The sequence below is a fragment of the Bos javanicus genome, chromosome 20 (assembly GCF_032452875.1).
Source record: "Bos javanicus breed banteng chromosome 20, ARS-OSU_banteng_1.0, whole genome shotgun sequence".
NCBI lineage: Eukaryota > Metazoa > Chordata > Mammalia > Artiodactyla > Bovidae > Bos > Bos javanicus.
In genome coordinates, this window is record NC_083887.1 from 29,418,977 (window position 1) to 29,444,278 (window position 25,302).

At 37.2% G+C, this 25,302-nt stretch overlaps 1 protein-coding gene across 1 annotated transcript in view; it reads left to right on the plus strand.

Annotated features, from left to right (window-relative positions):
• The window catches only part of HCN1 (hyperpolarization activated cyclic nucleotide gated potassium channel 1), a 466,192-nt gene extending 441,519 nt beyond the window's left edge, over positions 1-24,673 (plus strand). The window contains exons 7-8 of the mRNA XM_061393578.1: positions 2,833-2,997; positions 6,518-24,673. Of these exons, the coding sequence (XP_061249562.1) occupies positions 2,833-2,997; positions 6,518-7,386 (1,034 nt within the window). The 3' untranslated portion in view covers positions 7,387-24,673. The remainder of the gene's footprint in view (positions 1-2,832; positions 2,998-6,517) is intronic.
• Positions 24,674-25,302: the final 629 nt, after the last annotated feature.

The window sequence follows — 25,302 nt, forward strand, 5'->3', positions numbered from 1 at the left end:
CTTCACGAATGAGATTTTTTTCTTTCATAGCTTTCATATTTATCTTTCTGTCCTTTTCTTTTTTGCTTAGAGAAGTCCCTTTAACATTTCTTGTAAAACTGGTTTGTGGTGCTGAACTCTTTCAGCTTTTTCTTGTTTGTAGAAATATCTATTTCTCTTTCTAATTTGAATGATAGCTTTGCTGGGTGGAGTATTCTTGGTTGTAGGTTTCTTCTTTCATCACTTTAAATATATGTGCCACTCCCTTCTGCCCTGCAAAGGTTTTGCTAAAAACTCAGCTAATGATCTTATGGGAGTTCCCTTGCATGTAAGTGGTTGCTTTTAGTTTGCTGCTTTTAATCTTCTCTCTTTATCTTTAATTTTTGCCTTTTTAATTATAATGTGTCTTAGGGTGGTCCCCCTTGGGTTGATCATCCCTGGGACTCTCTGTGCTTCCTGGACCTGGACTGTCTATTTCCTTTCCCAAGTTAGGGAATTTTTCAGCTATTATTTCTTCAAATGTGTTCTCCGCCCCCTTTTCCTCTCTTTTCCTTCTAGGATTCTAATAATTCAAATGTTAATAAGCTTAATGATGTCCCAAAGTTCTTTTAAACTATACTTTAAAAAAAAAACTTTTTTTTTTTTCTGTTCAGACTGGGTGATTTTTTACTACTCTTTTTTCCAGTTTGCTGATTCAGGCCTCTGTATCATCTAACATACCTTTGACTCCTGCTACTGTCGAGGTTGCTGGCTGCTGCTTTGTCTAGGTTTGAGTGATCCCAGAATGGCTGGCTGCACGGTCCAGAGAGTCCCAGGGTTAGTGCTGACCAGTTAGTGGATGGGGCTGGGTTCTAGTGTTAATAAGATAGAAGGAGGATTCCAAAGTGGTGCTTGCCAGCACCAGTGACCTTAGTGTATAATGAGCTCTCAAAAATGGATGCCACCAGTATCTGTGTACTCAGGGTATGTCCCAGTTGCCTCCTGCCAATCCAGGAGACTCTAAAAGATGAGCTAGTAGGTTTGACCCTAGATCCTTCAAATTACTGCTTTTTGAATGTTGGAGGGTATGAGGTTTTGCAGATATTCTTAAAGAGTAGAGTCTATTTCCCACAGCACCCCCACTCTCCAGAATGTAAGTTCCACTGGCCTTAAAGCTAGACTTTCCGGGGATCTATTTCAGGACTCACAGGCTGGGGAGCTTATCATCAGGTTCAGGCTCCCCTTTCCTTAAAAGGAATCTTTGCCATTTTTATTATTGTGTTTGTGGGTCACCTACCCAGGGTTATGGGACTTAACTGTACAGCATGTCTTCTACCCATCTTGCTCTAATTCCTTCTTTTTATCTTTAGTTGTAGAAGATCTTTCCTGCTAGTCTTGCGGTCGTTCACATCAATAATTTCTCTGTAAGCAGTTGTAATTTTGGTGTGCCTGAAGGAAGAGGTGACCTAGTGACTTCCTCTTTTGCCACCTTGGCCACACGACAATATTGTTTATTAAATTTGAAACATCTACCAGTATGAACAATAACAGTGTAACTGGTGGCTTAGGTGGCATTTCCTAAAATCTTTTCAATTGCCAGATTGGTTCAGATGCGTATCTTTAGTACTCCCACAGTGCCTGCATATTATTATTCTTACCAGATTGAGTTTAAATGAATTCATAACTAAAACGAATTTTTTCTTTTTATTGAACACAAAAGAAGATATTGTTTGATTAATGCATCCAATTCTAACATCAAGGACATAATGCCTACCACATAATTTACTTATGATGTTTATCAACATGAACTCAAATTCTTTAAGTTCAGAGGAGTGCGAATTTAGGCCCTTTGCAATAATGATTTTGCTATATTTTTCTTTTGTTGGAAGTGTGTATTTCAGAAATACTTCCGTTCCTTTTTTTTCTAATACATTATTTTGAAGCAATGTTTTTCTATTACTGTAAATTTTTTAAAGAAGTAAAATGCACAGGATTTTAATAAATAAATTTTGGAAAATGAAATAGAAAATCATCACTTTTATTATTGATTTTATCTAATACGAGAATCCAAATTTGCAAATATTTGCTTACCATATATTGGGAATCAAAATTTCAACAAAGGATATTCCTTAGAAATTACATAAATGAAAAATTCCTCTATGCATTTGGAACATAATTTTTATACTGATCTTATTTGGAATATATGAACTACTTAAAGCATTCCTATAATGCATACATCTGACCCTATGATCCAACTTTGCTTGATCATAGGACTTTCACTTCCCTGGTGGCTCAGATGGTAAAGAATCTGCCTGCAGTGTAGGAGACACAGGTTCAAACCCTGGGTTGGGAAGATCCCCTGGAGAAGGGAATGGCAACCCACTCAAGTATTCTTGCCTGGAGAATTCCATAGACAGAGGAGCCTGGAGGGCTATAGTCCATGGGGTTGCAAAGGGTCAGACACGACTGAGCAACTAACACTTTGAGCACTTGGTTTCTGTCTATAAGATACCATCTCCTCTCTGCCTTCCAAAATTCGTAAAAACTTTTATCTGAGCATGGTCTATTCCTGTTTTCAACTCCATTTTGTATTATTCTTTTTTCTGCAACTTTTTGTTATTTGAGGGGAATTGAAATGACAGCTGGGGGAGATGAATTTGTTTCAGCTTTTCTCAATTTTTTTAAAAAAAAGGAATATTTTAAGATTAAGTATTATCAATTGGGTGCTTTTAATTATCAAAAGGGATTTTCTGATAAAATATAAAATGTGGCTAATCATTGGTTTCTCAAACCATGAGACATTTTTTTTGAGGTAGGTCTTAATGGCCTTTTCAAGAAAATTACCTAATATATCTTTCTTCTTTGTTTTTATAGAGATTTGCTTGCTGACCAAGGGACGGCGCACTGCCAGTGTTCGAGCTGATACATATTGTCGTCTTTACTCACTTTCTGTGGACAATTTCAATGAGGTCCTGGAGGAATATCCAATGATGAGAAGAGCCTTTGAGACGGTTGCCATTGACCGATTAGATAGGATAGGTACTGTTTATTTTCTTCTTTACTTACAATTCACTTTTAATCTAGTGGTTGAGTATATATTTGCAGTCATAAGTCCCAAATGCTAGTTTACAGATTGCTTATTAACTAGCATAGAAACAGCAATTAGCTGTAGCCATATTTCTAGAAAGATCTGAGGCGCTAACTTTCTCTTCTAAGTATTCTAGGTTTGTTTATTCATCTCTGTTTTTACTAGCTTCACAGTCTGATTTCCTCAGTGATACCAAAAGGTAAAACCAATGATTACAAATTCTAGATGGCATTAAAATAGAACTAAAAATACAATAGTATGAGTCTACATTACAAACTATATTTTATCACAAGTTTTTTTTTTAATTTTAAGGGTCAACATTACATTTATTCTCATATTAAGAATTGAAAAGAATTGTGCATTTTACTTGTCACAGTAGAAACGTTAATGTTTGTAATACAGACTCAAGCAGAAAAAGCCTTAATAGAACTGCCCACATAGATGCTTTATTTTGCAAACATCAACTTATTTTAAAATCTTTCCTGCTCTCAAATTAAAATATTGATATATAAGGCCTTACTAGTTATACTAGTTTAAACATCTGAATAATTGCCATTGTAAAATTAGATCAGATTGGCTTGCTGTTAACTTCCCAAGATATGCTGGAACATTCTGATGTCAGAAGGTGGTATGCATTCATTTTCCACACCCAAATTCTCCTCCCCGACCAGACCCTTCTCTGCTCCCTTTCCCAGCTTAACTCTACTAGCCTTCATAGTTCAATTTAAACATCATTTCCCTGTAGAAACCTATGACCTTCCACTCCTCCTTAATAGTATGAGCACCCTGGATATGTTCTCCCATACCCCTGGGATGTTCCTCCATCACAGTACAGCTTTTATTATTTAAATTGCTCTAGAGATGCTAAGCTTTATGAATGAAGAGATCATGTCTAATTCACTATTACATTCACAGTACCTAGTACACAATGAATATTGTTGAAGAGAGTTAGGGAGGGATGAAGGAATCAATGAACTCAAAGGAGATGGGGTTGGGATCACTGAAAAGTAAACAAAGAGGTACTTCAACTGCTTCATTCTTATTAAAGGTAAGGACTTTTGATTGATGTTACAGTTATGTTAGCTTTTCTTCTGCACTTTACATCTTTCTTTTCCTCTATATTAGTAGGACAGAAGACTGCATAAGGATCTGAAATTTGGTTAGGACAAGTAAAGGTAGTATTTGGGCATTACCATTATGGACACAACAAGGCTTCCCAGGTGGTACAATAATAACGAGTAATAGAATCCACCCGCCAATTCAGGAGACACAGAGATGCGGATTCAATCCCTGGGTCAGGAAGATCCCCAGGAGAAGGGAATGGCAACCCACTCCAGTATTCTTGTCAGGGAAGTCCCATGGACAGAGGAGCCAGGAGGGCTACAGTCCATGGGGCTGGAAGGAGTCAGACATGACTGAGCACACATGAACACTAGACACGACACACATATTAAAAACCATCACTTAGAGGCTGTAACAGGACAGAGTGTCCAGGAGACAGTGCCCATGAAAGACATGAGTGTTCCTGAAAGCATCTTTACTTAATTTGAAAATAACTTCCCTCTTTGTGGTACGTGAGTGTTCATGGTAGAACCAGAGACTAATTTCTGAACATATAAGTTTTTTCCTAAGCCAACTAGCCATATTTTGAAAAGCATCAAAATCAAGGTATCTCAACAGAGACTTTGTTACTCTGATAGAGCATCTCTCTCATATAATTTACTACAATTAATTTTTATAAGAAAAATTTGCATGAAATTATTTTCATTCCATAATACAGGCAATAAAATTGCAAGTGAGCACCAGTATTTGCATTTTTAATCTTCACAAAATTCCAACAGTGCATTAAAAGTTATAGTATTTTTTCCACAAGGGCCCAGATACTCAGATTATGAAATGTTGACTATTCATATGACCACAAAAAAGTATCCTTCTAAGTTTTGGGGTCATTGCTTATAAATGCATATACTGTAGATAAAGGGAATATGCTAAGTAAGAATTTATATTTTCTACTAAAGTAGAAGTCTTTGTTCTTTGGGAAATTAGGACAATTCTATAAAAAGAGAAGTAACTGTTCATACTGACAGTCATTTTAAATGATTACCTTTCCCAGCAGCCAAGTAAAATATAACACCACATTTCTATTCAAATATATTCCTTGTTAGTTTAGATGAGATACTTTATTTAGTGATATGGCAAATTGATTTATTTTTCAGTTACCATGTTTACAAAGGTATTATTTTATTGATGTCATTTAAAAAATCACTATTTTTCCCCCTTTTCATCACCCTACAATTGATGCTAATTGTTATTTTTCCAAAGAATGTCTTGTTAATGCAAACCAAAGACAATAGCAAGAAGAGACAGTGCTTATTGAGGTTCTAGAAGGAGCTAAGCACTTGCCATACATCAGCGCCCCTTGATCCTCACAACAACCTCTCAGAAGAGGAAAGATTATGAAAAAGTTCTCTATCTGGCTGCACATAAGAATCCTCTGACAAAATCTGATTATAAAGTACCAAAATCTGGATCCTTGTCTGGCTATTCTCATTTAGTTGTTAGGGTGCAGCTGGAAATCAGTAACTCTTATCACTCCAGCAATGAGATAAATACACAGATAGAGCAGAGAATCACTGGTATAGGGCACTGGTCAAAAGCAAAGGCCTTTCTTTCTCAGACATGCATGTAACAGTCCCCCAAACATCAGAGTAAAAGGCAGCACCTGGTGCAACAAGTGGGTGAGACCCAGGAGACTTCATTTCCAGCAAACACTCACATGACACAGATGCTGCTGCTTCATAGTCTGTAGACAATCTCTTGTCAGATCTACTGGTTTCCTTGCCCAGCTCTGTCACTTATTAACCATGTTTTGTTGGGCATTGGTCTTAACCTTTCTATGTTCCAGTCTCCTTTTAGGTGAAGTAGAATTATAAGCACACCTACTTCAAAGAGTTGAGGATTAAATAAAATAAATCTGCCTAAAGACAGGGAAGCCTGGCGTGCTGCACTCCACAGGGTCACAAAGAGTCAGACAGGACTTGGCAACTGGAGAACAACAAAAGCCTTGGGCAGAGTGCTTGTCACATAGTATGTTTTCCATTGACTTTTCTTGATAAAGGAACTTGAAACTGAAATCTTGCTGTCAGACCCATCCTGTTCCAAGTGCCCTGTTTTCTCTCAGGGTAGCCCTCAGGCTGTTTCTTCATTTCTCCATTTCTTCAGTAAGATGGCTTTTGCCATATTACAGACTTTTCAACTTGACTCCTGTGGAAGGTAAGACGTTTCAGAAAGATACAGGAAGCATGAGAGGCAGGAGGTGCGTTTCTATTTGGTGTCTAAAGGTAAGTGCTCAACTTTTAAGCTTCTTCAATGAAACACTGCCATCGTCCTGTTTGCAGGAGCCACTGGTGCTTGGAGTTGTCATCAGTCATTTGTAGACTTTCTAAGTGCCTATCTTCCTTTCGCTGACAGGGAAGAAAAATTCAATTCTCCTGCAAAAGTTCCAGAAGGATCTGAACACGGGTGTTTTCAACAATCAGGAGAACGAGATCCTGAAGCAGATTGTGAAACACGACAGGGAAATGGTGCAGGCAATCCCTCCCCTCAATTACCCTCAAATGACAGCCCTGAATTCCACCTCTTCAACTACTACCCCGACCTCTCGCCTGAGGACACAGTCACCGCCAGTGTACACAGCCACCAGTCTGTCTCATAGCAACCTGCACTCCCCCAGCCCCAGCACCCAGACCCCCCAGCCGTCAGCCATCCTCTCGCCCTGCTCCTACACCACCGCTGTCTGCAGCCCTCCTGTACAGAGCCCATTAGCCACTCGAACTTTCCACTATGCCTCCCCCACGGCTTCCCAGTTGTCCCTCATTCAGCAGCAGCAGGTTCAGCAGCCACCGCAGCCCCAGCAGCCACCCCAACCTCCACAGACCCCCGGCAGCTCCACACCGAAAAACGAAGTGCACAAGAGCACGCAGGCGCTTCACAACACCAGCCTGACCCGAGAAGTCAGGCCCCTCTCGGCCTCGCAGCCCTCGCTGCCCCACGAGGTCTCCACCCTGATCTCCAGACCGCATCCCACTGTGGGCGAGTCCCTGGCCTCTATCCCTCAACCCGTGACCACGGTCCACGGCTCGGGCCTGCAGGCAGGGGGCAGGGGCACCGTCCCCCAGCGAGTCACCCTGTTCCGACAGATGTCATCGGGAGCCATCCCCCCCAACCGAGGAGTCCCCCCGGCTCCCCCTCCACCAGCAGCCGCTCATCCGAGGGAGGCGCCCTCAGTCTTAACTACAGACCCAGAGGCAGAAAAGCCACGATTTGCTTCAAATTTATGATCCCTGCTGATTGTCAAAGCAGAAAGAAATACTCTAACGAACTGAGGCGCTTCTCAGATTTGATTTTATTCTGTCTCCTGATAGATCCCTCTAGCCTACTATGAAGAGAGATTTTAGACAGCTCTGGCCTACATGCAAAATGTAAAATATATATATATATATATATAAATATGCTATTAAATCTATATCTGAAAATCTCAAGAGAAGTTCAAAAGACTTGTTTAGCATTCAGTGTTACATGTCTTCCTTTCTTTAAATCATTAAAGGATTTCAAATGTTGTTGTAAGATTATTTATTTTTAACCTACTTTTACTTAATTCCTTTGATATATGTATTTCTCTATTTTATGAAGAGTTCTTGGATTCCGTGGAAACAAAACTCTGATTTTAAAAAGGCAACTCAAGTGAGCTGAATAGCACCAATCAAAACTGTTCTCATTAGCTGTGTCTCTGCATCTAAATTGTTAACCATTAATTACAGAGGATTAAATAGCAGATCCCATTTTCTAAATCTAAATTGTATTTTGGTGCTTTGAATTTTGAATTAGGTTAAAGAACACACCATATGCTTGGCCATGGTAGGAGACTAGCATTGGCTATGATCTCCATAGTCATAGAGATATGACTATCTCTAACCTCAAACATGTTCATTGATATTTTAGAAAGCTGAAGGGATATTTCTCTTCAAGCGTTATCTGACTTTTACCAAGACTCAATCAATGTTAGCTGTAAATAACTGTTTCAACCCAAATAAAAATAGTTCTTCTGTGCTGTATGAAGGTAAAAATCATTGTTTAAGAATTTAGTTTTACTGCTTCACTTCAAAACTTAGAGTTTTAAATTTTACAAAACCTAATTGTGACAATTATTCAACTGTAATGCAATGGCTTGAAACCTACAATATTCTTTTAACCTGCAGTGTTTTATGCAAAATTGTATGCTTGGTTCTACAAATTGCTTGTATTATACCAAAAATCATTACTTTTCTTCTTTCTTGCCATAATCAAGCATCTGAAAATAGGCCCTGCATGCTTTGGGGAAAAAAAGTAGGTTCAAAGCAGTCATTGTAGGGGAAAGCTTACAGTATTTCTCATTTCTAGAAAAGTATAACCATTCATTAATTGCCTATCCTAAAATTCCTGTAAGGCTGACTTGGATCTCTGACTTAAGTCTAGAAGTGAGGTTTTCACTTTCATTTAATGTTGTTATTATCTTTATCATTTAAATGAAATTTGTAAACTACAGCTTGATTTGGAGTTGCCAGTGTGTTCTGTGTCTTTCACTGTAGTTGGTAGTTTACTGTGGTGTTAATTTAAAAAAATAAATACACTATAGCATCATCTGTTTGGGAACATACACTTGCTCTTTGTGTATTGTTAACTAAATGGTTAGTAAATCTTAAGGAATGTGGTGACTAACATAGTCCTTAGAAAGGAGCTTTGTTATTTTAGATGTGCTGAAAAAAGTACAGACCTGGTGACATTAAGCAGGAGGTCAAAGTCAATGTCTGTAAGCATCGTTTTGTTTTTGTGTTGTTTGTATGTTTCCTTAACTCTGTTCATGATCTGTGAACATCTGCTTATTCTCAAAGAAGTCCCTTAGAAATCATTTGTGCCTAACACACCCCTCGAATATGGTGGATGACTGGAACACAATTGGAAGATTCCCAATAACAGACTTCTGTAAATAACCCGAGTTAAGAGAATGACCTAAAGTGGAGATCTTCCGTATCTCTGACACTGGCGATGCATTTAAGAAGAATTTAACAAAGATCATGCACTAAATGGGGCAGGGCCTCCAGACAGACTTGAGGACAGAAAACAAAAGCAAAACTCTAAAATGGATCCATGCTGCCTGTTATGCCTTTTATGGATATAATACTTATAATACCAAAATGAGTTGTTATGTTTAATTTCTAACAAATTCTAGCTTGTGTGAAAGGAATCAACAATGCTAGACAATGTGTAATCATGAACATGCTGGTGACCTATGATGGAGTGTGTAAGAAAGGGATTGTTCAGTCTACCTAGGACCTATGGGGAAGCTGCAAGACCATTTACATATCAGTACAAAACTCCTTTATTTTATTAAAATACTGATAATTAACTTCAATTTATTAAGATCATTATTGGTCCTTTAAATTATTAAAGGTTTACATTTGATAGAACTAATGGGTTTGGTAGCGAAATATTTTTATATATATAAATGTTTGGTTTTTTATTTTGAGCACTATTGAGAAACATAAGCAAAATTGAATTGCATGGTCTTTCAGTGCAACCATAAAGTTTTTATTCACTTTGTAATAGAATGGACAAAAAAAAGAACCCTAAGGTTTATATGTTAAACTAATAAAGTGGTACAGGGTAAATTATATACATATATATATGTATGAATATATATACTTAGGTTAAGAAGAAAATTGACTCACATTCCTGTAACATAAAAGTTCATTACTAGTTGAAAAGTGACCACTTTTCTATGTACATAGTTAAGCCCATAAGTATGGAGTTTTAAACTGTACAGAAAGAAATGTATTACTGAAAAGATTGATCTTTCTGCTGCTGGGAAAATAGTAGAATAGCTGACTCTCACAACAACTGTATGATCAGGGATGATTAGAGAATTTCTTTTGTCTTTGCTCAAAGCCATACATATATAAATATATATATAAAGATTGTTAATAAATTCAACAAAAAATAAACTAAAATCATGAACATTTTATTTTATCAATATACACTAGTCAAACATTTTATTTAAGAGTATAGATTTGCCTCTGTCTTTCTGTCTTTATATCATCAGATGTCCAAGAGGGCTTTTACTTGATAATCATCATACAATTAATTATAGGTATTCTCTAACTATAGAAAGAAAAGCACTTAAATAGAACATGGATTTTCCAGCTATCCCTGTGTTTTTTTCCCCTTCTATACTGTACAAGTTGAGTTTTTTTTCTTCTTCACGCTGTACTTTCTTAGCATGTGGTTTTATCCAAATTCAAAACACAAATATTTCTGTGCTTTATTGGATATGGGGATGAGAAATAATTGCCCTATAATTTACATATACAAACCTATTTTATGATAGCCATCAGTCTTCTAAAAACTGGATAGTGACAGAATCTCCATATGCAAATGAATTTTGAATCAGACCTAAAAGCTTGAGACAGAGTATATTACAATGAGTGAAGGATTCTCAAAAGTGTTAAGCAGAAATAGCAGGAGTGGAAATAGATTATAGTCAGCAAATAAATGGCCTGTCTCTCTGTCTCTGTCACCACTCCTTAAGTGAATGCTGCCTCACTTTCTGTAGGTGGCTGTTTTTCCATTTACAAAAAAAGAACGTAACATCTGCAAGACACTACAAAGTACTCAGTCAAATTGCTAGAATAAACTAATGGACTTGGATGATCTAAGCAATGTGATGTGTTTTGAATTTTAGATGTATTATTTCAAATCTTGAATTATTTACACTTCAAAATGCGAACGATCTGTACTATCTTTCAAGCCTATTTTTAAAGACTCCACACCTCCTTTTTCACCTTGTGTGTTTATATGTGTTAATTTCACTATGCTACTTTGCTGCTGTGGATCTCACTATCATCATTTCATCATTTACAACATTAAGCTCTTTAAACAAGGTTTCTGTCCCTTCTGCCTCCATCCCTCCAGAATGCCATGCATACCAAGTCGCTTCAGTCGTGCCCGACTCTGTGCGACCCAATGGACAGCAGCTGACCAGGCTCCTCCATCCATAGGAGTCTCCAGGCAAGAATACTGGAATGGGTTGCCATTTCCTTCCCCTCCTTCTAGAATATGTGCCATGAAACCCAGGTGTGATTATTTTGTTTGTAACTACATACTCTATTTGAAAAATTACTTATATTGTACAATATGAATGAAATGAGGTGCTTACAGGATAATTGGATGCTGAGCATCAATAGTTGAAAGGAATGGTCAGAAATTTTTTAAAAGTGTGACTGGCTTTGTTACTTCTATAACTTTATTCACTCTGTCCTTGTTCCAGGAAAACAGGATGAAACAAAGATTTGCTGTATTCAGGGTTAGGTATACCTGCTACTGGGACTTGAAAGCAGTGACTTTCTTACATAATTTTGATTCCTTCCATTTTATAAAAATAGCATCTATGATTTATATACTGGCCAACAGTGAAGTTAAGCATGATGAGAATCTCTGCTTTTAAAAGTGAACAAAGAAAGTAGGAAGTACCTTGCCTAAATTCATGAAGGAGTTAGAAGCAGACTGGCCATATTGCTCCTCCTCACATTTTGGAGTTTTTCACCAGTTTTCCTTCATTGGGAACAATTGACATTTCCATTAATATGTCATTCTGTTCTTCATCATTTCCTTCATAGCTTTAGGGTGTGAAAAGCATGAACTTTTCTTTACAGGAAAAATTTTATGGCATATTCACAAATCTGCCCCCCAAAAAAGATAATTTTATTACAATTGTTTAGAAGAAAATCTTAGTGATTTTGTAATACTTGATTGCTTTTCAGACTTGATTATCCCCTTAATTGTATTGAGAAGGTACATATAGTTCTGAGTTGCTCAAAAGGTGATATTCAGCTATTTAACATAATGAAGTATTTCATTTGAGAAATATTAAATAGTATTAAATGGATGAAAAACTTACATACACAATATACCATATAGTCTGCATATAACTCCATGCCAAAAATCAAGTCTTTATTAACAATACTGGCTTGTAAACAAGCATATGGAAAGATTCAAGTGATTGTCCTTTTCACAGTAATTACCTTAAAACATTAAACATGTATCGCAAAGCCAGTAGAATGAATCAAAATATGTTTGACCCCCAGTTCAGAACAATCTAAGGACTGGTAGCAAGTTGATGTGAATATCCCCAACTATCCTCTACTTGATAACAGTAAATTCCAATTTGGAAAGCAGTCAAAACTCATTTGAAGTTCAATTTTCTTAATACAATAAATCACCTAGTTTGGCATCACTTTTGCAATCAAAAACAATTGTGGTTACTTTTATGTGTGTGGCTCATAAGTGATCTTTAAAAGCCTTCTAGGCATGTTCCATGACTCTTTAAATATGTATAGCTTCCCAAATTCAGACTGTCTAGATTCTAAATGTTTGCTTCCCTGGTGGCTCAGTGATAAAGAATCTGCCTGCCAATGCAAGAGACATAAGAGTCACAGGTTCGATCCCTGGGTTGGAAAGATCCCCTGGAGAAGGAAATGGCAAGCCACTTCAGTATTCTTGCCTGGAAAATCTCATGGATAGAGGAGCCTGGCCAGCTACAAGTCCGGGGTCTCAGAGTTGGAATGACTTAGTAACTAAACAACTATAGCTTTAAATCCAGTGTAAGCATCTGTCTTTACACTAACAGAAAAACAATGATCAAATCTATTGATTTGGGCTTATTTTGCATGGTTCTTTTTGAAGGGATGATCATTTACCATACATATGACATCATATATTTCTGTGAATAAATGGTATTGAATTTTAATTTCTTCATATTTGAAACTCTCAGATAATAGCTTCTTAAACTGAAACTTATAATGAACACTTAGTCTTTACCAAGTTAGTTTATTATTAGCCTTTATATAAACAACATAAACATAAATCTACTATATGATTTTTCTAATTACTCCAAGATATGAATGTTGACAAGCTCTCAGACTTTATGTTTTTATTAAAATAATTTGTCATATAAATGAATAACAAATGTATATCAAAATTTTAGCTCAAACTTGACAAGAGAGTTCTGAGTAAACCAGTTCAAAGATTCCATCTAGATAGAACTATTTTGTAAATAAAAATTAAAATATAATTTCAACAACAATTTTTTTTAGAAAATTGTCTGGTTAAATAAAGATTGTATGTGTGTGTGCGTGCGCTAAGTCACTTCAGTCATGTCTGACTCTTTGTGACCTTATGGACTGTAACACATCAGGCTCCTCTGTCCATGGAATTCTCCAAGCAAGAATTCTGAAATAGGTTGCCATGCTCTCCTCCAGGGGATTTTCCTGACCCAGGGATCAAAGGTGCTTCTCTTATGTCTCCTGCATTGACAAGCAGATTCTTTACCACTGGCGCCACCAGGAAGCCCCTGGTTAAAGGTTATTAACCCCTTTATAAGAACCAGAGATCAAATTGCCATCTGCTGGATCATGGAAAAACCAAGAGAGTTCCAGAAAAACATCTATTTCTGCTTTATTGACTATGCCAAAGCCTTTGACTGTGTGGATCACTAAACTGTGGAAAATTCTGAAAGAGGTGGGAATACCAGACCACCTGACCTGCCTATTGAGAAATCTGTATGCAGGTCAGGAAGCAACAGTTAGAACTGGACAAGGAACAACAGACTGGTTCCAAATAGGAAAAGGAGTTTGTCAAGACTGTATATTGTCACCCTGCTTATTTAACTTATATGCAGAGTACATCATGAGAAACACTGGGCTGGAAGAAGCACAAGCTGGAATCAAGATTGACGGGAGAAATATCAATCACCTCAGATATGCAGATGACACCACTCTTATGGCAGAAAGTAAAGAGAAACTAAAAAGCCTCTTGATGAAAGTGAAGGAGGAAGAGTGAAAAATTTGGCTTAAATCTCAACATTCAGAAAATGAAGATCATGGCATCTGGTCCCATCACTTCATGGGAAATAGACGGGGAAACAGTGTCAGACTTTATTTTGGGTTTCTCCAAAATCACTGCAGATGGTGATTGCAGCCATGAAATTAAAAGACGCTTACTCCTTGGAAGGAAAGTTATGACCAACCTAGATAGTATATTCAAAAGCAAAGACATTACTTTGCCAACAAAGGTCCGTCTAGTCAAGGCTATGTTTTTTCCAGTAGTCATGTATGGATGTGAGAGTTGGACTGTGAAGAAGGCTGAGTGCCGAAGAATTGATGCTTTTGAACTGTGGTGTTGGAGAAGACTCTTGAGAGTCCCTTGGACTGCAAGGAGATCCAACCAGTCCATTCTGAAGGAGATCAGTCCTGAGTGTTCTTTGGAAGGAATGATGCTAAAGCTGAAATTTCAGTACTTTGGCCACCTCATGTGAAGAGTTGACTCATTGGAAAAGACTCTGATACTGGGAGGGATTGGGGGCAGGAGTAAAAGGGGACGACAGATGACAAGATGGCAGGATGGCATCACTGACTCGATGGACATGAGTTTGAATGAACTCCGGGAGTTGGTGATGGACATGGAGGTCTGGCGTGCTGCAGTTCATGGGGTTGCAAAGAGTCGGACACAACTGAGCAACTGAACTGAACTGAACTAGTGGGTGATGACATATTCCCAGTAAAAATCTTAATTTCCTGAAAGTCTGTCAGAAAAATAGTCATTTTACTATGAATATTAACTGCTTTCCAGAAGGACAGTAAAATACGTCCCAGAAAAAGTTCTGGTCCTCAGTGTTAGTCACTCAGTTCTGTCCGACTCTTTGTGACCCCATGGAGCCCACCAAGCTCTTCTGTCCATGGAATTCTCCAGGCAAAATTACTGGAGTGGGTTGCCGTTTTCTTCTCCAGGGGATCTTCCTGACCCAGGATTGAACCTGTGTCTCCTGCATTGCAGGCAGGCTTTACCTAAGTAGTTTTGAGAAATATCTTTAAGTTGTAAAATATATTGTATGAGAGTAAATGATAAACTTTTCTGCACACACTTTAAAGTGACTTCAGTCTATAATATCTACCTAAAGGAATTAGTTTATAGCTGCAAAATGTTAAGTATCTGTAATAATCCATAAGTAATTCCAACCTATTGTCTCAGCTTATTTCTGAAAACATGTTTCTCTGATGACAAAAATAGCAAAGTTTCTTAACCAAAAAAAAAAAAAAGTTGTGACATTTCTAAAGATGCTTTATCTCTCCAGATTATGAAGTTATTTGCCAGACTGAAAGGCTTATGTTATATAAGGATAGCATGACTGGGAATTTTGAAAACTGACTTTATTCATTTATTTTAGATCTGAGAGCAAGAAAAATTAGAATTGATCATCAGCCAAAAACTAAGACACTTCACATCTCAGTTCTTAAGCTATCCTAATATAATCTTCAGTACATAAACACAATTCAAGACTTCTACATCCCCACTTTATATTGTTTTAAGATTCAAAGGGGCTACAGGGCCTTGAATCCATAAAGAAACAAACTTTGCCATCAATATACATTGAAGAAGCAATTCAAGTACAGAGCATGAAAAGAGGAAAATGACACTGAAGGAGATCAAAAATATACATGAAAAGAGTTTTAAATATTCATTTTGATAGTGAAGAGTGTCACCTTATTAGTTCTAAATAACAAAAAGGAATATGACATTGAAGAGCTTATGAAGATCGACTTTAGAATATGTGGCATAGAATTTGGGTCATTATGAGATTGTTGTCTTCATTTAGTACCACATTTTTTCCTACTTTCCTTCTGTTATATTTTCATAGATTGCTCAGTCTCTTTAAAGATATTTTCTATGGACCTTTTTAACAAATATCTAGTAATATCTAGTAATCTTATTTTTTTATGACAAGTGACTTTTTTTATTATTGTTATCTCAAATAATCATGTGTTCTTGTTTATAATATAGCTAAAAATGTATGCCTTAAATGAAGATACGCATTTCAAAGGAAGTCATAAAGCTTTTATAAGTAACAAATACAACTATGAAGCAGAACTAGTTAGCTTATAATGGTGAAAGTGAAGGAAGACGTCATAGGTTGTAGGAATTCTGTTTCAACATATTAAAAATCTAGGATACATTAGGAAGGAAGAAAGTTTTGGAAAACATTGAGTTATTTTTATGCCTATGTTTCAGAACTAATCTTACTTCTTATCTATGAGATATTAAGAATAGCATCAATATAAATACTGGGTACTTAAAAAAAAAAGTAGACTATTGGAAAGGAGAGGGTGTGGATTGAACTATGAGTATGAAAAGATCTGAAAATGCAGCCTATTCAGAAATAGGAAAGAACCAAAGTGCAGCTTTCAACTGAAAGAGTAGCAAACCCACTGGTGGTTAAGAATGACTCAGCAGAAAGGGAAATCTCTAGGAGATTAGGGCAGGATGCACAGAAGGTTTCTGCTACTATTGGAGCACACTTAAAAGTGAAAGGTTGTCAGGGGATTACAGAATTTAAACAAGAAATCCACTAATCCTAGGTATACTTACACAAAACTGCATGCTATCAAAGATATGTATCACAGTACTAACAACAGCAGAAATCTTTTTGTAAAGAGTTCCAATCTAATGGGTATCAATCCTTAGAGTGTATGCATTTGTATAGGGAGAAAGAGAAATAAAATCTGCTCTAACTATGTATTATTATTTATACATTAATTTTAAAGTTCTTTTACTACAAACATCTTTTTATTAGGTCTGATTCACATTACACATAAAAAATAACATGTTCATTTAATTTTTTTTTATTCTAGCAATAACACTCATTTCAGAAGAGTAATGGGGTTATTACAAAATATTAGTTATAAAAAGAATGTATAGATAGGGTTAAGAACCATTGTCCTAAATACTGATGTGTATAGGGATTTGTGGAGGAGGGCATGGCAAGCCACTCCAGTATTTTTGTCTGGAGAATCTTATGGACAGAGGAGCCTGGCAGGCTACAGTCCATGGAGTCACAAAGGGTCGGACACAACTGAAGTGATTAAGCAAGCATGCATGCATGCACAGGGATTTGTGCTGCATTCTCTGTAACAGCCTCACTGCTGAATGGACTTTAATTTTTATATAATTGTGCATTTTATAATAGAAAGTATTAATAAATATTTGGAATTAAGAAGAATAAATGTGAGTATGCATAGGCAGCAGCAAAGGAAAAGTTGTCAGATTAATTTGAAAATAAGAATTGGACTCTATTTCCTATAGATTTCCTATTTTCAGATTTATAAAATTTAAAATGCAGAATATAGTTATTAAAAATAACCAAAAATAGAAGAAACAACTGGATTGAGTAAACATTTTACATTAAAAAAAAGAAGGAACATGGGTCTTATTTTGCAATAATTAATTAAACAATCAACCACTCAACCTTGCAGACTGCCCAGTAGCAGCTGATTCTTTGAAGAGCCAGAGGACTTACCTTGATGGTGACATCTAAGGAAGGTCTGTTAGTCCTTTAATCCATAATATTTCCCCTGTGTTCCTTAGAATCCTTGCTGTTTAAACACTCCATTTGCTTGCATTTTTTGTATACATGTTGCCTTAGTGGTTCAATCACACTAAGCCATTAGTTCTATGTATAATTTAGATGGTCTATGAGTTCACCAAAATCATTCCCTGAGCACCTATGCTGTGGTGAGAAGTATTCTGGATAATGTGGTATGGCTATGGACAAGAAGGACATAAATGTGTTCCTTTGTGAAGCTTATATCCTTCTGGAAAGGAATACATCATAAATAAATAAGAAAATACATAATAATTCAGATGGTGAAAGAGCTTTAGAGAAAAACAGTGCAGGAAAGAGAGAAGGGAACATCAGGACAGGGATTTGGGGAGGGTTTGCTGTTTTAAGCAGCATGATCAGCAAGATCATCATTGAGTTGAATATTAAACAATGGCCAAAAGGGATTTATCAGTCAATATAATTAGGCATCCTTCTGTGCCTTGCTACTTAAGGTAGATTCATTCATCTGTATCATGTGGAAGATTGAAAGACATACAGAATCCTAATCCTACCCTGTATCTACAAGCAAGATTTAGGATTTTAACAAGATCCCCAGGTGACCCATATGTGGATTAATATTTGAAAAGTACAGGGCAAATAAAGTTTTAGAAGAGGTAAATAAATTATAAGGGCATTTTAGAGAAATGCCAGTAAGTAGATTTCATTCAGACAAATAGAGTAGGAGAGAGAGACTCAGTGTAAACTGAGCTCACTCAAACTCCACCAGGGGTAAAGAAAAAGGTGGGAGGCTTTTTAAATGCCAAAGTGTGCTTCCAAGGTTGCTCAGTGGTAAAGAGTCGGCCCGCCAATGCAGAAGATGTACGAGACATGGACGGATTCGATCCCTGGTTGGGAAGATCCCCTGGAGGAGGAAATGACGATCCACTCTGGTTTTCTGGCTGGGATAATCCTGTGGACAGAGGACTACACATCATGGTGGACTATAGATCTTGGGGTCCCAAAGAGTCGGACATGATTAAGCAACCGAGCCACGTACATATACACATACTTGCTAAAGAAAAACAGTAAAGATGTTAAGAGGGGTGGAGGTAGTCAATGTACTTTGCTGACTGGCACTTATTTGATAGAGAAACAACTTTTATATCTTCAGGAGAGAAGTTAATTTTGCGATTGAAACCAGGTGCACCATAGTTCTTACCCTCTCACAGGAACTAGGAGAGACAAGAGTTATGTCTCTAGATGCCTACATTTCAAAGAGATGACTTCTAAGTCTTTGAGGAAATATGTCTGGTTTGGTAGAGCATTAATGTCTCGAAGGGGAGAGATAGGATTTATAGTTGCAAGTTTTTTGAAGTAACTACTCTAAGAAAAGGGAAGAGAGAGGCCCATAGTCATGTTTTGGCTGAAACAAACAGTAAATTCCTTTGGCAATGCTGAATTTTCTCAGGCAGATATTTTGAAAGGACCTGGAATGCTTCTAGGGAGATGAACTTAGGCCAACAGAAGTCATACTGGAGTTTAGTCAAATCTCAGTGTGAAGGGTTATGAGGTTGATGGACAGAGTCATCCATGCCAAGAATTTTGAAGTTTTTGTGAAGACATTGAAACTGATGACAAACTCCATATTTAATAATTTTACCCATGACTATTCCTGACCTGTCTCTTGAGAAATCTGTATGCAGGTCAGGAAGCAACAGTTAGAACCGGACATGAAACAGCAGACTGGTTCCAAATTGGGAAATGAGTGAGTATGTCAAGGCTATATATTGTCACCCTGCTTATTTAACATATATGCAGAGTACATCATGAAAAATGCCAGATGTGCTGGATGAAGCACAAGCTGGAATCAAGGTTGCCAGGAGATATATCAATAACCTCAGATAATGCAGATGACAACACCCTTATTACAGAAAGCAAAGAAAAACTAAAGAGCTTCTTGATGAAAATGAAAGAGGAGAGTTAAAAAGTCGGCTTAAAGCTCAACATTCAGAAAACTAAGATCATGGCATCTGGTCCCATCACTTCATGGCAAATAGATGGCGAAACAGTGGATACAGTGGCTGACTTTATTTTGGGGGCTCCAAAATCACTGCAGATGGTGACTGCAGCCATGAAATTAAAAGACACTTGCTCCTTGGAAGGAAAGTTGTGGTCAACCTAGACAGCATATTGAAAAGCAGAGACATTACTTTGCCAACAAAAGTCTGTTTCAACAAGGCTATGGTTTTTCTAGTAGTCATGTATGGATGTGAGAGTTGGACTATAAAAAAAGCCGAACACCAAAGAATCGATGCTTTTGAAGTGTGGTGTTGGAGAAGACTCTTGAGAGTCCCTTGGACTGCAAAGAGATCCAACCAGTCCATCCTAAAGGAAATCAGTCCTAAGTGTTCATCTGAAGGACTGAAGTTGAAGCTGAAACTCCAATACTTTGGCCACCTGATGCGAAGAGTTGACTCATTTGAAAAGACCCTGATGCTGGGAAAGATTGAGGGCAGGAGGAGAAGGGGATGACAGAGGATGAGATGGTTGGATGGCATCACCAACTAAATGGATATGAGTTTGGGTAAACTCTGGAAGTTGGTGATGGACAGGGAGTCCTGTTGTGCTGTAGTCCATGGGTTCACAAATAGTGGGGCACATCTGAGCAGCTGAACTGAACTGATCCATGGACTTACTGCTGGTCACACTGACTTTCCTAGCCTGCCTCCTGGCGCTTCTTAACTAGAAATAGGAAGCAATTCATACATGTTAGATACTACCATTTCCTTTTGGGGGATGAATTTTGGTGCCATAGCCAGCCATGTTTCTTAATCTCACATTAATCCAACATGTTTATTGCTTTTTGTAATATTTTTAATGCTAACAATACCATGTTAACATTGTAAAAATAAATAAATTTGGACAATGCTTTATAAATTAGCTTTTATTCATGCCATATTATATATCTTCAGTGCTTTCTCAGTTTTCAGATACAAAAACTGGCTCTCCTCACTGTGGAGCCATGGTAGAGTTATATAAACTGTTATATTTCAGTTTCCATAATTGGACCAGTAAGAATTGAAATGGTTTCTGCTTCCCAGGGTGATTAAGAGTATTATATGAGATAAACTTTTCTTTTTTTTTTTAATTTTATTTTATTTTTAAACTTTACAATATTGTATTAGTTTTGCCAAACATCGAAATGAATCCGCCACAGGTATACCCGTGCTCCCCATCCTGAACCCTCCTCCCTCCTCCCTCCCCATTCCCTCTCTCTGGGTCATCCCAGTGCACCAGCCCCAAGCATCCAGTATCGTGCATCGAACCTGGACTGGCGACTCGTTTCATACATGATATTATACATGTTTCAATGCCATCCTCCCAAATCTCCCCACCCTCTCCCTCTCCCACAGAGTCCATAAGACTGATCTATACATCAGTGTCTCTATTTCTGTCTCGTACACAGGGTTATTGTTACCATCTTTCTAAATTCCATATATATGCGTTAGTATACTGTATTGGTGTTTTTCAGTTTATCCCAACTTTTGACTCACCTCAAACATTCTAGTTGCAAAGAACAGAATTTTCTAAGTCATGCTGCTGCTGCTACTGCTGCTAAGTCGCTTCAGTCGTGTCCGACTCTGTGGGACCCCATAGATGGCAGCCCACCAGGCTCCCCCGTCCCTGGGATTCTCCAGGCAAGAACACTGGAGTGGGTTGCCATTTCCTTCTCCAATGCATGAAAGTGAAAAATGAAAGGGAAGTCGCTCAGTCGTGTCTGACTCTAGCGACCCCATGGACTACAGCCTACCAGGCTCCTCCACCCATGGGATTTTCTAGGCAAAAGTACTGCTAGGCTACTTGGAATATGAACTAGATGAATCTGATATCTCATGCCCAGCTTTCCCAGAGGAAGGAACTACATATGCATGCAATCTTAATTTTCTATGGGAACTCATGCTTCTAATTACTATACCTTTACTCATGACCCAAGACTTACAGGCATTGTGTGTGTGTTTTTGGTTGCATAGTTGTGTCCAACTCTCTGTGACCCACCAGTCTCCTCTGCCCATGGGGATTCTCCAGGCAAGAATACTGGAGTGGGTTGCTATGCCCTTCTCCAGGGTATCTTACAACACAGGGATTGAAACCAGGTCTCCCACATTGCAGGTGGATTCTTTACCGTCTGAGCCACCAGGGAAACCCAGGTGTTAGGCAGCTGGTATTTTCAGATGCCCTCTGTAAACAGCTGACAACTATATTTCCAGTGTTTCCAACATCAATCAATCCTACTACTGGTTAGGTTTCTTTCTTATATCTGTCCTGTAATAGGTAATATAGCAGAAGGGCAGTGAACCTCCACTGTCACACTGGTCCCAGAGAGATTCTCCATGGAACATGAAACAGAGATGGTAGCATGAACCTGATCCTAACAAAAACCTCGTGACAGTAGAATTCATCCTACGGCCAGATAGGCATGGTGCCTGAGAGGAGAAGCTCCAGATGGGACAGCATGTATGACAACATGGGATGTTTTATACATTATTATAATCTTATCTCTTTAAAATAAGAACCTGTAAAATGATGCCAGTAGTCACCATGTTGTCATTAAAGTTGATGATGATTAGAATGTGAGAGTACATACACACACACACATAGGAGTTTGGTTACACATATAAAGCCTTGTCTTTTATGATGTATTTAGGAAGAAGAAGGTTTCTGAAAGACATCACACCCCAAGTACTCACCTCTTTGAAGTACAGATCCAATTAAAGTGTTTAGTGCCTATTTCTATTTGATGTTCTGGGAGAGATTACAACTGTACAACCGGAGCTCTGTAGGTGTCTAAGTGTAACTCAATTCGTCTAGCATAAGGCAAGCATCCTGCCCCTAAGAATTTGACCTTTTGTCCCGCCCTTTCCTTTAAACTCAGGCTCTTGGCTGGGCAGCAGGTTCGTCAGGGTTAGTTATAAGTCCATTTTTTAGAACTGATACTTTAAAATCTCCTACTATAGTTACAAAACCATAACATCTTTTGAGCGGGTAAACTCTGCAGGAAATTATCTGGACTCAGTCCTTAAAGCTTTGTTCCCAGCAGGAGCCGAGATCTAAACTTCTCACTATTATTTTGTGATATATATATATATATATATATATATATATATGAAAATATCCATCTCATGTCAGAATGCTTTAGCATTACTGGGTGAACATTGTGTTAGAGATCTGTAGAGAGGTGATAAAAGTATAAAACTAACATCAAAAAATTATGCAATTTGAAAATTAAAACTTTCAGGAATCTCAAATTAGCTCCATTTATTGAATCAAATACTTGACCTGTTGGTAGAAGACCAGACCTGTTCACTTCATGGACTGTTTGTTGCTAAAATAGACTTTAAGGTTAAATAGATTAGGATGGGGAAAATGAACCTCTGTTAGGGCAAGAAGAGAAGAAAGTAAATTTACCTTTACTTCTAAACATTAAATTTAGTTGCTATGTAACTATGAACTATGAAAGAGACATGCTATTTTAAGGGAGGTAATTTACTACACACACCAATCACATATTGTGTGACTTTTCTTTTTTTTGGCCTTTTTTTGTCTTAAAATAAAGTGCTTGTACAGGCTAGTAGTTTAGCTTAACATAAAACCTATAGAAGTGAATTTTTGACATTAAGCATGACATGAAAAGCTTTAATGTTTCCTGTGCTCTGAACATGTCTGATTCTTCTTGGCACTAGCCAATTATTACTGCTTGAGTCATTTTTTTAGCACACTTCTTAGCTCAGTGATAAGTTCCTTCTTGTCATGCATAAGCAAAACCTACAATTTATATTTTAGTATAGAATTGATAAAAGTGAATTCATCTCTGAATCATCAAACTACCCTGTTCTGTAGCATTTCGCTGTTCTGCAGTCTTTCAGTATTTTTACCAGCAGTAAAATAGATCTGTTATCACTAAAAACTTAAAGTAAGTTAATTAGCTCTTAATTCTTCCAGGTGTATTTGACTGGATGGAAGAAATTTTATAGAGAAGAAGTATTAGACTAATAAGGAAAGACTTCATTATAACCCCAAAAACTTTCAATCTTGGTAGTCAAATGCCTTTGAGTAGAAAACCAAAACCTTTTAGAAGCAATGTCATTCCACAATCAACCCTCTATGTCCATGGTTTCCAAATCTGTGGACTCCATAAATTTGGATTAAAATATTTTTAAAAATCCAGAAAGTTCTAGAAAACAAAACGAATTTGCCACATGCTGGCAACTATGTACATAGCATTTACGTTGTATTAGGTGTTACGTTATATTAAAGGTAATCTAGAAATGATTTAAAGTATACAAAAGGAAACTGTATAGGGTATATGCAGATACAACACTTTTATATCAGAGACTTGAGCATCTTCCAAATTTGGTTTCTGCTGGGGATCCCTGGAACAAATCTCCCACAGATACCAAGGGATAACTATAAAGGATGAATTAGGTGGCAGAGGCCTGAATATTATGGAAAAGTTAACAGATTTGTGCAGACCTCCTGAATGTGCAGAGCTCCTGACATGAGGTTCAATTTGCGCTTTGAACTACAATGAAGTTGGTGATTTATACAAATGATATTGTGATTTGTATAAATCACAAATTTTAAAAACCGGAGCCTGTGTCGACTACATAGTAGCTACTCTTTAAATAATGATTGATTGAATGAATGAAGGATAACTTTAAATATCATATTAGAAGAAATTAAAAAATATTTGGTGTCTGTATTAAAATTTTTTGCTTCTTTCTCTTAAAGAATAACTGGAGAAATATTGCCATGTAAGATATTATCTATAAAACCAAAATTCTTTGAGATAGTGTACAATCCTTTATTGTTCAGCATTTTTGGCAACACAAGTTAGCTTCCAAAAATTGTGTCTTGAATCTGAAATAATGGGTAAATCTGAAATTAAGTTCTTCAAAAACATCTATGTATAAAATAATAATAACTTTCTGTAGCTTGAGAACTTCTACAATAATAACTGTTGAATCATCTCATGGAATTATAGCTTCTAAGTTTTTGCGTCAAAGAAAATTATCATTAGTCAGACATCACCATGCAAAGTTAACTATAGAGTTATATTTTTCATCTTAAATAAAGCAAATATACCTGTGGCTCCCAATTGACTAAGATATCCTCAATGTCCTTCTTAAGCTTAACTTTAATTAGCCTTCTTCCTAATGGTGGGCCCCTGACTTTCTTTTCTAAGAGCATTGCTTTGTTTTAGAAATCTTTGTAAATTCTTTGTCTCTTTTTTTGAGATGTAAATCTACAAACCTGGAATGTCTTTCTCAAGAAACTAGAGGTCATCTCTTTTGAAATATAATCATTAAGAAAATGAGAGCTCCTGCCTCCTAGTCTCTGAGGAAGGGTAGGAACCTAATTTCAATAAATGCCAGCTAATGAACACACAGACGGCCTAATCACATTGACCAAACTTTCTGCAGTACTACTTTTCCAGTAGCTTACCCTAGCAATTAAAAATGCTCCCACCTGTTCTTTGGGCAAAGTTGTGTTCATTCTCTCCTCTACTACAATAGTATCAAAGTTTAACTTGACCAGTTCACTGGTCAGGTGAAATTTTTCTTTTATACATTATAGCTGCAATCTAGTTCTGTTCCTTTCTCTCTCATTTCATTTCAGACTTGTTTCCTTTGCATTTTCATCTTCTTTCTTGCCTCATTTTCTATAATGCTACTGCTTCTGTGTTACAAAAGTTTCCCTATTGCCTCATTTAGTGTTTTTCAGTTTGCAT